This window comes from Pipra filicauda, unplaced genomic scaffold (genome assembly GCF_003945595.2).
Source record: "Pipra filicauda isolate LSUMZ 115617 unplaced genomic scaffold, ASM394559v2 scaffold524_size386432_pilon, whole genome shotgun sequence".
Taxonomy (NCBI): Eukaryota; Metazoa; Chordata; class Aves; order Passeriformes; family Pipridae; genus Pipra; species Pipra filicauda.
The window spans coordinates 1-13614 of NW_024104670.1; the positions used below are offsets into that span (position 1 = coordinate 1).

The following is a 13614-nucleotide window of genomic DNA, read 5'->3' on the forward strand; positions in this document are numbered from 1 at the left end:
GGGGGGGGGGGACTCGGTTCGTTTTCCTGCTCATGAAAAATGCAATAGCAGGGACCCACGGACAGGCACGTGGAGACAGGGGAATATCTGGATTATAAACAACCACGGGTTGTGCATCATTTATATATTAAAAAAAAAAAAAGACTGTGCGTAGACCTCATAGTTGTGATAAAGCCCAAGTATGGCAATAGGGCCAAGCCTTGATTAGAGGTTTCTGCACGATCTTTCTGTGTCCCACATGGACACACAGGTGCCTGTGGGGGTACTGAAGCCCCGGGGGCCGCTCTCCATCAGCTCCGGGTGCGGGACAGACACGAGTGTCCCTCGGCTCTCACAGGAGCATCTGCCCCCGGCCCAGGGACCCCCAGCCGCGGGTGTCCCGGCGTGGCCTTTCCAGCCGGCTCCTGCTTCCCAGCGGTGGGTTTGGGGCTCCTGAGACAAAAGGGAGCGTGAGAAACTCGGAGGGAGAGCAAGGGGGGGGAAGAGATTAGCTGTGTGCGGTGATGGTGGTTAGAGAAACACGGCTGGGCAGCGGGGGGGGCGAGGGACCGGGCCGAGGGGGGCCCGGGGGGGTTCCATATGTAAGGGCGCAGCGGCCCCGGCTCTGAGGGCTCTTCCGGAGACTCCCTTTGAGTTTCAAATGGGAGCCGGGAGCCTTTGTTGTGCCCGCCACACTGACACAGCGGTCCCCTCCTTTTCATCCCGGCCTTTCCGCTCCGCCCCGGCCCTTCCGAGGCCGGCGCTGCCCGTCTCACCTGGGAGCGAGCTGATCCCGGGCCTAGAGCCGGTCCTAGGCCCGGTGCCGGTGCCCTGCGGGAGCAGAGCGGGGCACAGAAAATGGTCTGGGTGGAAAAGCACGAGGTTCCTGAGGCACGACGCCCTTGTTTCCATGAGCCAGTTGAGATCACACAGGGGCAACGAAATCTTCCTTGGTCCCGCCAACGGGTTAAACCAAGCCGGCTCCCCCCCGACAGGTTTTAAAGTTCGTTTTAGCTGCTCGGGAGTTTTGTTGGTTTGGGGTTTTTTTTCTCTCCTGGCGTTTTGCACAAAATCCTCGTTTCGCATTCCCCTCCTCCGCTTTTTTTCCCCCGCCTTATCTCCGAGCTAATTGGACACTCAAAAACCTTTTCCTTGGAGCAAAAGAGGTGTGTTAGACGGGGTAAGATTTTCTCGGCGGGGCAGAGCGATGCCCCAGGGCCCTCCCGGGGAGCCGGGACAGGGCCGGGCTCGGCCGCGGCCGCAGCAGGTACTTGGCTCATTCCTCTCCCCCCTCCCGCCCCCACCGAAAAGGTTTGCAAATTTGGCGAAGCCAGAACAATAGTTTCTCCTGGCAGCCCCTCTGTTTACTTGTTTGGAAATCCCAGAGGCGTTTCGAGGTAAAAAGGTCAGAGCTCTACCGGGCCCGCTGCCTCCTCCCGCCCCGCCGGGCTCCGTCCCCGAGAGCTGCTCTGGTGTGTTATTCGTGTGGGGAAAACACCCTTGCCGGGGTCGCCTGGGGAAGCTGAAGGGAAGGATCCACACTGACGCTTCGTTTTGGTTTGGAACCCTATGAACGTTCCGTATAAACGAGAAACTCGCTCTGCCCCCAGCCCGGACCCCGAGTCCGTCCCAGTCGCTGTCGCTGCTTCTGAGGACGAGGATGATTTCCCCTTCTCATCAGGCCTCGTTGCCTTGGGAAATAACTCCGAGAAGCGGAGTTTCCATCCGGTCCCGACGGGGCGAACTGGGCTTTGAAAGCTCCCGCAGCGCCGGGCCCGATCCAGGCGGTGCCGGGGGGGATCCGGGGGGTACCCGCAGGAAACAGGTTCGGCCCCTTTGTTTGGAAGCTTTGGCAGCAGCCGGAGACTTTTTCCTTCCTCCCTCCTCCTCCTCCCTCCAAGCCCAGGCCCCCCCCGCCCCGCGCCCCGCACTTCCCCGGACGGGAGAGATTCCCATTCCGTTAAAACCGGGAGGACTTCCATGTGGAAAAAGTAAACTTTATTAGGCTGAGGTAGTTTCATTTCGGGATACAGAGCACGGGGAGGGGAGCGGAGGGGAAATGGGAGATTCCGATTAAGAAACCGCTAGTTTTTCCTCGATGGTGTTTTTCCCTTTAAGACGATTTTTAACGAACAGTTGCCCCGGTTTTTCACTTCGTCCTGCCCTAAAACTTCTCACGGGGGAGGGAAAACATTTGGCCGTGGTTAAATAGTGGGTTTATCTGACTGCGATAAGCCTAAGAGGGTGGGGGTGCGAGGAACGTGCTGCTGCGCTCCGAGACTTGAGGCTATCGAGAGGTACAATAAATAGCAGCCAGTGCATCAGTGCAACCTTGTTCCCATCCACCTTCACACCTCCTGCGACAGCGACCGAAGTACCCCGAGGCCTCACCTCGTTTTCTCTGATAACCCTCCCCCCGGAGCAGCAGCAGTCACCGTCGCAGAGCGTGTGGAAAAAACCCTGTAAAGCAGAAATAGTGCAAAATGGTAGCAGAGGAGCTGCTTTTTTTTTTTTTTTTTGTTCGGTGTTTGGGTCTTTGCACAGGTCTAGAGCATCTCGGGCGCCTCAGATCTCATTCCAAGATATACACACAGTAAATACGGGGGGGGGGGGGGAGGGAGGGAAAGAAAGTACAGAAACTTTTCTTTTTTTTTTTTTTTTTTTTGGTTAGCATCTCGCGAGGAGGAAAAACACATCGAACGTGAGACTCGTGCGGGGAGAAATCGTCGCGCACGGTTTTTTTTTTTAAGACGGGAGAGAACTAGATTCGTTTTAAACTTTTCTGTGGTCGAAAGTGCAGTTCCTAAAGGGCGGAGGGGAGAAGGGAGAGGGAGAAACGTCCCTGAGACAAACGCCTATTGCTGAGGATACAGGAGGACACGGCTGCTCCTTTGGAGTCCAGTGGTTTTGCAGAGGGTCTATAAATTAAGAGAGAGAAAGGCGAGCGGGACAGTCGGTGCCACGCGCGTGGGGAGCCGAAGGGACGCTCGGAGGGACGCGTGGCGGGGCCGTGCGGGGGAGGCTCGTGGTCCTGCCCTGCTGGGCTCCGCAGACCCCCGAGGGCAGAGCTCTGTGCCCCCGCGGGACGCGCTTCAGGAGGACACGGAGCCGGGGGAGGCCTCAGGTGAGGTGCAGTTGGACTGATCCGAGGCTTCGCCCGCTTCCTTCGCGGACCTGGAGGCGGCAGCCGGGGCGAGACCTTCCTTTTCCCTCTTCTTCTGCTTCATCCGCCTGTTTTGGAACCAGATCTTGACCTGGGTTTCGTTGAGCTCCAGGGTAGCGGCGATCTCCACCCTGCGGGCCCGGGTGAGGTACTTGTTGAAGTGGAACTCCTTCTCCAGCTCCGTGAGCTGCTTGGTGGTGAAGTTGGTGCGGATGGCGTTGGGCTGGCCCAGCAGTCCGTACTCCGACACTTTGGCTGGGAAAGACCAAAAAAAACAGGGCAGGAGCGGCCGGAGGAACCCCCTCTCTGGGGCGGGGGGGCTCTCCCCCGCTCCCCTCCTCTCCTGGGCCTTTGGTCCCTCCACCGCCCGGACCTTCGCGCTCCCTCCCGGCTCCTCACAGCTCCCGGCCCGGGGAGACGGAGCTCCTCGGGCTCTTCCCTCGGAACCATTCCCTCCGTCTCCCCGAAAACTGCGTGAGACCAAACTGAGCGGGAAGGGGTGGAAGGGGAGGGTGAAGGTGATGATGGGAGAGGAGGAGGGAAGGCTGTGATTTAAGGAAGGTCGTGGAGAAGGAAGTTGAACAATAGGGGAGATGGAAAGCCACGGCTGTGGAAGAAGCAGGAAGCCCGGAGCTCTTCCCATTCCGAGCTGGGCTTAAATCGCGTTGGGCCTGCGGGAAACCGAGCTCAGGGACCGTCCATCGGAAGAGTCTGGGAAACCTCTGGCTGGGATTTAAAAAAAAAAAAAGAAAGAAACCCCACAAAACCAAACCCACCCAAACCAAAACAAACCCACGTTCTCATGGAAGACGAGCCCAGTCACCTCGGGCACAGACCCCGGGGAAGGGAACCTTTTCCTGGCAGGGCTGAGGAACTGCCCCCCACCTCCCTCGGGTGGGGACCCCCTGGCCGCGCTCCGCTCCCCCCAAACTCACCTGTCTTGGGCGGGTTCCTCTTCACCCTCATCCAGTCGAAGGTCTGCGCGGCGCCGGGCCCCGGCTCGGAGGGGCACGCGGGGTCTCGCTCCTCGTTTAAAGAAGGCGAGAGGTTGCCGTAAACGCCGGGCAAGTAGCCGGGCTGCTCCTGCCCGTAAAGGTGCTGCTGCTGGTACTGCCCCGCGGCCGCCACCGCCCCGCAGTAGCTCTCGGCCAGCGAGCCGAGGTTGGAGGCCGGCCCGGAGGGGTACCCGGCCGCCTGGAAGTACAGCCCGTCCGCGTCCTGCTGGCCGAGGTAGAGCTGGTGGTGGCCGTAGCCGGGGCCGCCGCCCTGGGCCGGGTACCCGGGGGTCGGGGCAGCGCCCGCGAAGGGCCCGGGCCGGCCCGAGGAGGGAGGGTGGTAGCCCGGGGGCTGCGGGGGGAGGTGGGCGGCGGCGGCCGCGCTCCCTCCCGAGCCAAAGCGCCCGTCTCCGCTCAAAGTGTCACTGGCGGGGCTACCTGAGCACGAGGGGAAGGAAGGGGAGCTCGGCTCTAAGTGGTGGTAGGCGCCCGTCCCACGGTTACAAATTGCATACTCTAAGAAGGAGTTCATCCTGGTATTGTCCATCTGCCACTGATGGAGGAGGGTCAGCCTGTTTTGGGGGGGATCCCGCCTGCCCTACAACCTTTAGATAGTATGTCAAAGCTGTAAAACTTCCTTCCATGGATCGCCGGCCCTCGAACCCCGCAGCCTTCGGCGGGGCCGGGGGGAGCCGCGGGGGCGGGCGCGGCGTCGGCCCAGCCCAATGAGCGAGGGGCTCCCGAAGTTTGTCACAGCTCCGAGCTCATCCATCAAGGGCCTGACATTTGCATGACAAAGGGGTTTCAATCAAACCCTGCCCATCAATCTGATAACAACACGAATACGTCAAAATCTTTCCTCAAAGACTTTAAAAGAGAGGAGGGAGGTGGGGTGCGGGGAGGTGGAGGGCAAGAGGGGCTGGGGGAAGAATTGGAATTATCCGCAACTGTTTTAAGTGCTAAAAAGGCCCCCGAGTTATGCGGCGAGCCCATTTCGGCAGAACTTCCCTTTGCCCCGACTTAAAAAGGTTTCCCCCCATCCCAGTTTCATGCGAGAAACAAAAAGAAGAAGAAGAGAGAAAGGGGATAGGGAGGTGTGAGCGCTCTGTCCCCCCAGGCACAAAAGGATGCTCTTTTATTGGCTTAGAAACTTTTCCCTAGAAAGCGGCTTGGCGTTTTCTGGGATGAGGAGTCCAAGAAAAGCTCCTGAGAAAAATACTCCCCACTCGTTTTAATTTTGCCGCACCAGCTTTGTGTCTCGGGCCAGCGCGGGTAAAAGCAGCGTAATTAGATCAATATTCTAATGAGGAGACGAAATAAAGTTAGGAAGACGGAATGCCTTTTGTTGGAGAAACACCATGCCCGGCTTAGCAATTAAGGAACGGGGCTAAAAACGATCCGTGTGTCTGTCTGCGGATCTTCCCATCCATCCGTCCACCCCTTCACCCGCACACCCACTGCTAAAGCCAAGGGTTTAAGGGTTTGAGCAATTCTGCTTTTCCACGGCCAACCTCGTTTGATCTCGCCCCGAATTTGTTGCCAGGCCGGAGCTTTCTCCTGGCGGGGTCCAGCTGAGGAGTAGGTGGGAAGCCACCGCCTTCAGCCGGGCCACTGCACTGCCCAGAGAATGGGAACATAGGTAGGCAACATTTATTTACTTGTTAGCAGAAGGGAGACAAGAGCACCCAACAATATGACGCCCACAGTCATTTGTTACTTGTCAGGATATTTACTGGTTATTCAGCCTCCGAGGAGAACCAGGAGGGCTCTTTCTCTCCCTCTCTCTTTCTCTCTCTCTCTCTTATTTTTTTTTTTTTTTACCCCAGGCCAAAAGTTCACTTTGAAAGGCAAACCCCCGTCCTTCAGCGGGAGAAGGTTTGGCTGATGCAACGCGGTGGGGGAACATTTGTCGAGAAACAGCAAAACTGCAGCACGGGCAGCCTTGGCATCAAACTTCTTCCCTCCTTTAAATCCCCCCCCGAGAGAAAACCTGAGTTTTAGCCAATTACAACCCTCATCTTTCAATAAAAAGAATAAGAAAACTATTTCCAGAGCTGCGTGTCTATTTATTCATTTATTCTGCCGACTTTGCTGATGCTGAGAGACTCAAGAAGAGAATATCTTGGGTTACAAATGATCTCTGAGACTCTCGGCCTCCTTCTTTGCATAAAACAACCCAAAGTGAATATAAAGATTCAAAGTAACTCTCATGTCGTTCCCCTCGCAAGAGAAATCGATTTCTAATTTGATTCCAGGAGTGCTTTTTATATTATGTTGCACTCGCGTTCAAATGGATGTATTATGTTTAAACGATGCTTCCAATGGATGATTTATGGCTGTAAAATGAAAAAAGAAAAGGATAGATGTTTATTTCGCCCTTGAATCAATTGTTTCGTATTGTCTGATAATTTTCCACCGTGATCTCCCTCCACTGTTCCATCAAGGGGACGCTTTATGTCATTAAAATCCAGCTGCCTCCCGGAGTTGCTGGATTAGCTCCGAGACAACTCGGGAGTCGTGGAGGGGAAAGTTTTGCTGTGCGTCCTCTCAGCGAAGCCTAAACCGAGGTTTAGACCTGAGGGAAAAACGCAGTTTCCTTGGTAAATGGGAAGACTGGATGGGACGAAGTCAGAATTTCAGGCAGGGAAGCTCCCCGGGCTCCTCCTCTGGGGCCGCTCCAGCCCCGACTTTGGGGACAACGAGAGGGGGGTGCGGAAGTGGAGATGGAGCTGAGAGGGGATGTGTGGGGCTGGAGCCACCTCGGGAAAGCCTTTTTGGCCCCTCCGAGGGGGTGACCATCAGATGAGGGCGTCTGGGATGTGGAGGAGGAGAGGGAGCGGAGGAGGGGATGGGCAGGGCCGGACTCACTTGGGGAGAGGCCGGGCCGGTCCCTCCGTGGAGGTGAAGGGCAGCTGACGAGAGATGGGACCTTGGAGCCCATCTCCTCCCAGAAAGGGGCCTCCACCTTCTCCCCCTGGCTGCCCCCGGCGCTGCGGGGCCCTCGCCATCTGCTCCTCTCCGCAGCCTCTCACACCCCTCGGGTCTCACCTGCCGGGGGACCCCGGGCGGCGAAACCCGGGCACATTCCAGGGGGGCAGCGGGATGGAAGGTGCCGGCTTCCCAATTTCCCTGCGGAGCCCCTTCCCAGGCTTCCAGCCCGCTGCTTTGCACCCCCTCGCTCCCTTTCCCACCTGTTCCTGTGACGGCTGCGCGGGATTTTGGAAAGCCGCCAGGATCAAAGGGCGTGCAGAGACACCGGGAATCGCTTGGGAATCGCCTTCCCAAATTTCCTTCGTAGTCCCTTGCCCTGGATCCCACAGCAAATTACCGATGTTGTTATTGTGGTTACTGGTATTGGTCTTTATTCCTCTGGCGGGGAAAGTGTGAGATCTGTCTTTGGTTCAGAGCTTCAGAGCCCACAGAAGAAAGAAATATCAGGTTATTGTTAACGATCAAACGCTGCCTGAGCCTAATTCTGCCCTTTACACATTTATTTCTTTAAATCCTCCTTTACGGGGAGCAGAGAGAGTGAAGACGGTCAAAGAAAAGGTGTAGATGGAGCTTCTCGAATTATTAGAGCTCTGTTCTACCCCTTCCTTAGCCTTTCGTTTATTTATTACTTGATTTTCGCTTATTTCTTGAGGGAGACAGTAACTATTCCCACACGGTTTGGGGGATGCTGCTGCCTTTCACCCAACAGGAATAAAACAAAATATCTGGAGGTTGAGGAGGATAAAACCGGAGCGGGATAATTTGAAGCTCTTTGACGCCTGGAAAAAGCAGCTGCGCTGTCCCGGAGCGCGGTGGGACAGTCCGGGGGAGGCGGAGACCCCTTCCCTGCCCGCTGGCCCAGATCCCTTCGCACGGAGTTGCTTCCCCTCTTCCCGACAGATGACGCGGCCTAAAAGCGCTTCAGGAGCTCCCGCCCCTCAACCCCGGGCTTTGATCCACGGGCAGATGAGGATGGGGAGGTCACCAGCGGCAGAACTCGGGTTTTCCGAGGAGTTCTTGGTGGCGGGGACTTCTCCTGCCCACCCGAGACCCCCGGTGCCTTTGGCCCCTCCGGTCACCCCGGGCAGGGGGACTCGCCCTGACAAAATCCGAGGCAGGTTCGCTGTCCCGGGGTGGAAACACAACCGCCCCCCCTCGCTACTGAATTAACAAAGGGGGTCTTTTGCCCCCCGCCTTTTGTTCCGACCCGATGGAGGCATCTTGTTAAAATAATCCTTTTCTTGAGAGCAGTTTCTCCACCCGAGGGGCACAGAGAGACCCCAGGAACCTCGGGGCTGCTCCAGCCTGGGAGGGAAGAGCAAGGGAAATCTCTCCTTTCTCTAAAAGCTGCTTTATTTGCTTTCAGACCCCTCTCCTGACACGGGGGATCGTTCCCCTCCGAAGGCAGTTTGTGGGGAAAACCCCCGTAAGAAATCTTCACCCGAGACAGACCCGGGAGGTTTTTGTGCAGGGGAAAAGGAGGGAATGATGCATTTCCAAAGGCTCCGGAGCGCTCGGAGTCTTGAGATGCTTCGTTTCGGGAGTTAAATATAACTCTCTGCGGAGAAAGTTCGTGTCGTGCGTAAGAAATGTCACTTCTGGCTCCTGCAGGGGTGATTTATAGGGAGCGGTGCTGGGGCTGAGCTGCGTGTTTGGCTGCGGACTTGGAATCACCAAAAGGACATTCCCAGGGAAATTTATAGCCCCGGCTCGTGTCTTGGTCAGCTCATAGCCTGCTGAGCTATATTTGGGGGTAAAAAGTGAAAATCAAATGGGAAAACGCTCCCGGAGTTCGGGAGCGCGAAGACGAGCAGAAGGAATCCTTCTAATGGGTTACAAACCCCGGGCTATCTCCGAGCTGGAGAATAAACACGGGATAATTAAGATAAGGTACAATAATTCTTATCTGTCGTTCTCGGGGGCGGGGAGGGGACAGACGGGGTCGGGGACAGTCCCCAGGTGATCAGCATCTCCCAGAGGGGATGGGAGACTTGTCAGCCCGGGATAGGGACGCACCTTGTGTTCTCGGTCTCCTGCACAGCATTTTGAGTGGAAGACTGGGTGAGAAATGCCTCTTTCGATTGTTTTGGGTTTTACCCTTTCCAGAGAGGCACAACCCCCTCAAACCCCGCCTCCTTCTGCGCCAAGAGATCAAATTCCTCGTCCGATGGCTCGGGGAAACCTGTCCCGTTCCCCCGTGAGTCGCCTCGGCTGTTTCTGAGCGGTCCCCAGGGCAGGAGTGGGGCTGTCACCCGGCTCGTCCCATCCATGAGGTTCATTTTAGCTTTTCTACCGGGTGAGAGTGGAGGGGAGAGGTCTGTAACTGCAGAGGGACCCCGGGGGGGTCCCAAACCCCTCGGGTTTCATTCAGATCCAGCACCGGCAGGCCCGGCTGGACTCGCTCCTTAACCCTCCCTTTAACGAGGCCACGAGTTTATCAACATCTTCAGGGATATTGCTAATATTGGTAGGCCGACAGTATTAATTATTAATATCCTGTAAGCAGGATCCCGCTGGGGTCGAGAACTGGATCCAACTCTACGAACCTCGGCGAATCTTAAGTTGCTTCCTTCAGACAGTTTCTTCTTTCTCTACATTTTCCCCTTCCGTGTATATAAAGAGGAAAAAAATAACCGGGATAGATTCGGGAGGTTCCGGGATGGCCAGGAAGGGAAGGTTCCCTCTGCCAGCTTTTGGTGGTGGAGGAGACTGGGGGAGCTCCTCAAATCCCGGCGGTTGAGGGCTGGGAAGTGCTGGAAAAGGACTCTGAGAAAACAGCCACGGGCGGGATATTCCCGGATATTCCCGGAGCGCTGGAGTCTGGCTCAGGAGGAAGGTGGGGGTGATTCCCGGGAAGAAGTTGACTGTTCCCACCCCAAAGGCCCCGCTCCTGCCCCGCCAGAAGGTTTTCCTGCCTCTAACGGGTTGGTTCAACATCTTCAGGGCTTGGAGAGGCTCTTCAGCAAACACATCCCCAGACTAGAGCAGCGCAAGACAAATATTACCTCGGCGTGCCCGCAACACGTGCCGGCCCAGTCATTTGCATATTCCTGGGTTAATAATCGCGAGGCAATTGCCGTGTTTTGACAACGATCAGGAGCCGAATATGCTTAATCTGCTTAATATATGCCCTCCAGTTGCACGGAACAGAAGGGCAGCGTTGCAAATACGCGTTCCCCGTTTGTTTGACATTTTGAAGAAGGTAAAGAATGGCTGAACTAATGGCGAAATCTTAGTCATTCAATAATTTAGATTTTATTGAATATTCCCCTTCTTTCCTCCGACATTTCAGCCTTGCTAATTAGGACAAATAAGAAGGGGCCTGCTGTTAGCAAGGATAATAACTGGCGAGGTTCCATTTATTAAGTCACTTTCCGTGGGTGTAGAATTGATCTGCGGCTGTGACTGGCATGCTTTCCAGACCTGCAGCAACTTCGAGAAGTCATTACGGGCTGCAGACGGGCCCTCGTTAGGGATTTCTATCCATAAGGTCTCCAGGTTTACGTTTGGGGGGGGGCTCGTGGAATCCCCTTCCCCGCCCCCGTCCCAAGCGGTGTCACCTCCTCCACCCTCCCCGCCCCGCGCAGGGGGGACCCCGCGGAGGTCCCTGTCTCTCTTGTCCCCTCCCTTCGCCTCGCCCTTCCCCTCCTCCCTTCCCCACGGAAATCCGCTGGAGACGGATCCGCGGAGCGAGATGTTCTCCACGGGCACCCATTTTTGGGTGGAATAAGGAGGTGCCTCCTCTGGAGAGGCGGGAGGGACGCGCGGATCCCAAATCCAGCCCAGGGCAGCCCCGGGCACCGGGCAGGGCCGAGCGGCCCCCGCTGCTGCGAACCCCGGCCCGGGGCCGGTCCCGACCCTCGGATTCCCCGCTCCTGCCGTTCCCAGCGAGGCTGGATGGAGGCTGGGGAGGGGGAGGAGGCGAGAGGGGAACTCTGCAAAGCGCTGGAACAAACGGCGCTTTGATGGACAACGTCTGGCAGTGCCAACGCCGCCGCTGAGCATGTTCCAGAAGCTGCAGATATTAAATAAACTTAAAGATAATGAATAGCCTTCTGTGGTCCTTGGGCTGTGCCTGGGCTTTCCTTCCCCCCACAGCTCGTGACTCGGGGACTTGGAGAGCGGAGAGGAGTCGGTGAGAGAGGGCAGGGCGATGGAGGGGGCGATGGCTCCCAGGCGGGGACGAGGAGGCGACTCGTCTGCAGGCACCGCCAGCCACGCACCAGACGCTGCCTTTTCTTTATGGGAAGGTGTTAAGTAACGTTCTCTCGCGTGTTTTGATTGCCATCCACTTCGATTTTCGATCGAAACCCGCACCTCCCCGGAGCGAGGCGCTGGGAGGTTTGAACCGTCTGCTCGTCTGGCGAGGGAAGAGCCTGGCGATGTTACTGAGAACGAAAAGGTGGCCGTAAAATCAACATCCCCCCCTTTGTTCGAGACAATCCAGATCTTCGAACAGCAATTTCGAAAACATCTGTCGAGGCCTCGCTTTCTTTATTTCTTTTTTTTTGTTTCTTTTCACAACCCGGAGGGTGCAAAGCGAGCCCAGCTCTGACGCTTTGAATCCCAAACAAAATATCTGGAGTTTCCCAGGCTTTCCCTGGGCGGGGGGGGTGACGCTCCCCAGGCATGGAGCCCAGCAGATCCCAGCTCTCGGGGGTCCCCGGGGGTCCCCGCGGCAGCAGAAGGAGCGGGACGGGCGGCCTGGGCTTTCCTTAACCCTAAAGAAAGGGCTGGTGGCAGCGTCTCTCCCTGGGGATGCTCCGGCCTCCCTCGGCGCATTTTAAGGTGTTCCCCCCTCTCCCCTGGGCTCCCCTTTCCGCGCTGCTTTCTCACAAACCCCTCCCGAAGGCGTCCCAAATTTCGGCCGCGGCTGAGGAAACCCCGATGACTCGGCGAAGACGTAAATGTGATTTATTTTGGGTGTCGCCGCGTTTGATTCCCCCGCGCTGACCCCTTTTCATTCACGAGCCTCCCCATCCCCCTCCCCCCCCCGCCCCTCCCCGATGTACGAGTTTTGTATTTAAAATTATATGTCGAGAGAAGGGTTTTGAAGGGATCCCCGAGCCGGGAGAGCAGCACGAGCGGCCCTGGAAGGAGATCCTGGATTTATAAAGACCGAGGGAGTTCTGGTTGGTACTGCTGGAAAAGAGGGGAGGAAAAGAAAAAAAGAAAGGCCTCTTTCAGGCCCGTCTCTTTCCTCTCCTTCCTCTCTAACGTTTTATTTTTTGACCAAAATGCCGGTTCTCACACCCACCCCCCCCCAGCGCGGATTTTTAGCGTTTACTCAAAATCCTCCTTTTCGCCTTATTTTTATTTTTTTTGTTGTTTTGTAACCCAGGACGTTTCAAAGCCCAGAAATTGCGATGTGGCCCGGCTGGATTCTCTGCTGCGAGAGAAAGGGAGGAGGAGGAGGAGGAGGAGGAGGAGGAGGAGGAGTGGGATGAAGGCCGGGATGTGGGAGAAAGAGAATGGCCGCGGAATGTGCGTGGGCTCCGCGCCTCTCCCAGCGCTGCCTTTGTGTCGCTTCCCATCCCTTTATCCAGAGATTTCCTTAGCGGAGGGATTTTTTTGTAATTTTTTTTTTTTCGATCTCAAAAACAGAAACGCAAAATCAGACAGAAACGTCCTGCTTCCATTCAGTAGAAATTAAAAAGGAAATAAAGCTCGAGGAAAAGGCGAACAGAGCCGAAGGCAGCGAATATTTCTGACTCCCGGAGCCTCTTGCAGTGTTAGTTGGGAGCAATTTCTTTTGTTTCCTCTCAGTGCACACGAGGAGCTTATTAGAACCTCATTACTGCGAAGCAGGAAAGAGGAAGGTGAATGATTTAGGGGGAAGAAATAGCACATTTTGGAACGAAATGGGTAGCAACGCACGATTCTTGGTTTTATAAAGACATTTATTTACTCTATGAAAATAATATACAATAAATAATTTGCCCTTTGCTATTAAAGGATTTGAATAAATAGTCTACGTCTAAAACTTAAAAATAGGAAGGAAAATTCCCCTGATTTTTTCATTTAAATTTAGTTCCATTAAGAAATCTAAAAGTCTCGTTCTGATTCCTGAGAAAGTCGCTTGAAGGATTTACAAATATTTCTCTCTCGAGGGCTGACATCTCCGGCTGCTTTCCTTCAAATAAATAAAGCGAAAATAAAACTATCCTTAAATACCTGCATTTAGCAAAACTCGGGCTGTTCTTTCACGTGAGCCTTCTAGAATAAATATCGGGGAGAGGGGACGAGGCGATTTGGGTCTCACGGAAGTGAGGAGCTTTTAAAAAAGCAAGTGTTTGGGGGCCGGGAGGGGCTGATCGACTGAGAAATGGCTTGAGGTTTATTTTGGGGGTGCCCCCCCTTCTCTCAGAGGCGAGGGGGGGGGTCTGGCAGTGGCTCGGTTGGGGGTTGGTGCCCCTGGAAGGGGGAGAAACGTCCAGAAACGAGGGGGGGGGGGGGGGGGAGAGAGAGAGAGAGAGAAGGGGCCCG

The 13614-nt window shown here is 55.8% G+C and overlaps 1 protein-coding gene across 1 annotated transcript; it reads right to left on the reverse strand.

The window, feature by feature from the left end:
• Positions 1–3071: 3071 nt before the first annotated feature.
• HOXB1 (homeobox B1) lies at positions 3072–4781 on the reverse strand. The gene is made up of 2 exons (XM_027737646.2): positions 4078–4781; positions 3072–3397 (listed from the first exon to the last, which is right to left on the reverse strand). The coding sequence occupies exons 1-2, from the start codon at positions 4682–4684 to the stop codon at positions 3072–3074; spliced, it is 933 nt and encodes a 310-aa protein (XP_027593447.2). The 5' UTR covers positions 4685–4781.
• Positions 4782–13614: the final 8833 nt, after the last annotated feature.

Coding starts and splice junctions, on each gene's coding strand:
- HOXB1 (XM_027737646.2), bottom strand. CDS start 4,684: ATGGACAATACCAGGATGAACTCCTTCTTAGAGTATGCAATTTGTAAC. Junction 3,398..4,077: donor GAGGAACCCGCCCAAGACAG/GTGAGTTTGGGG, acceptor GGTCTTTCCCAG/CCAAAGTGTCGGAGTACGGA.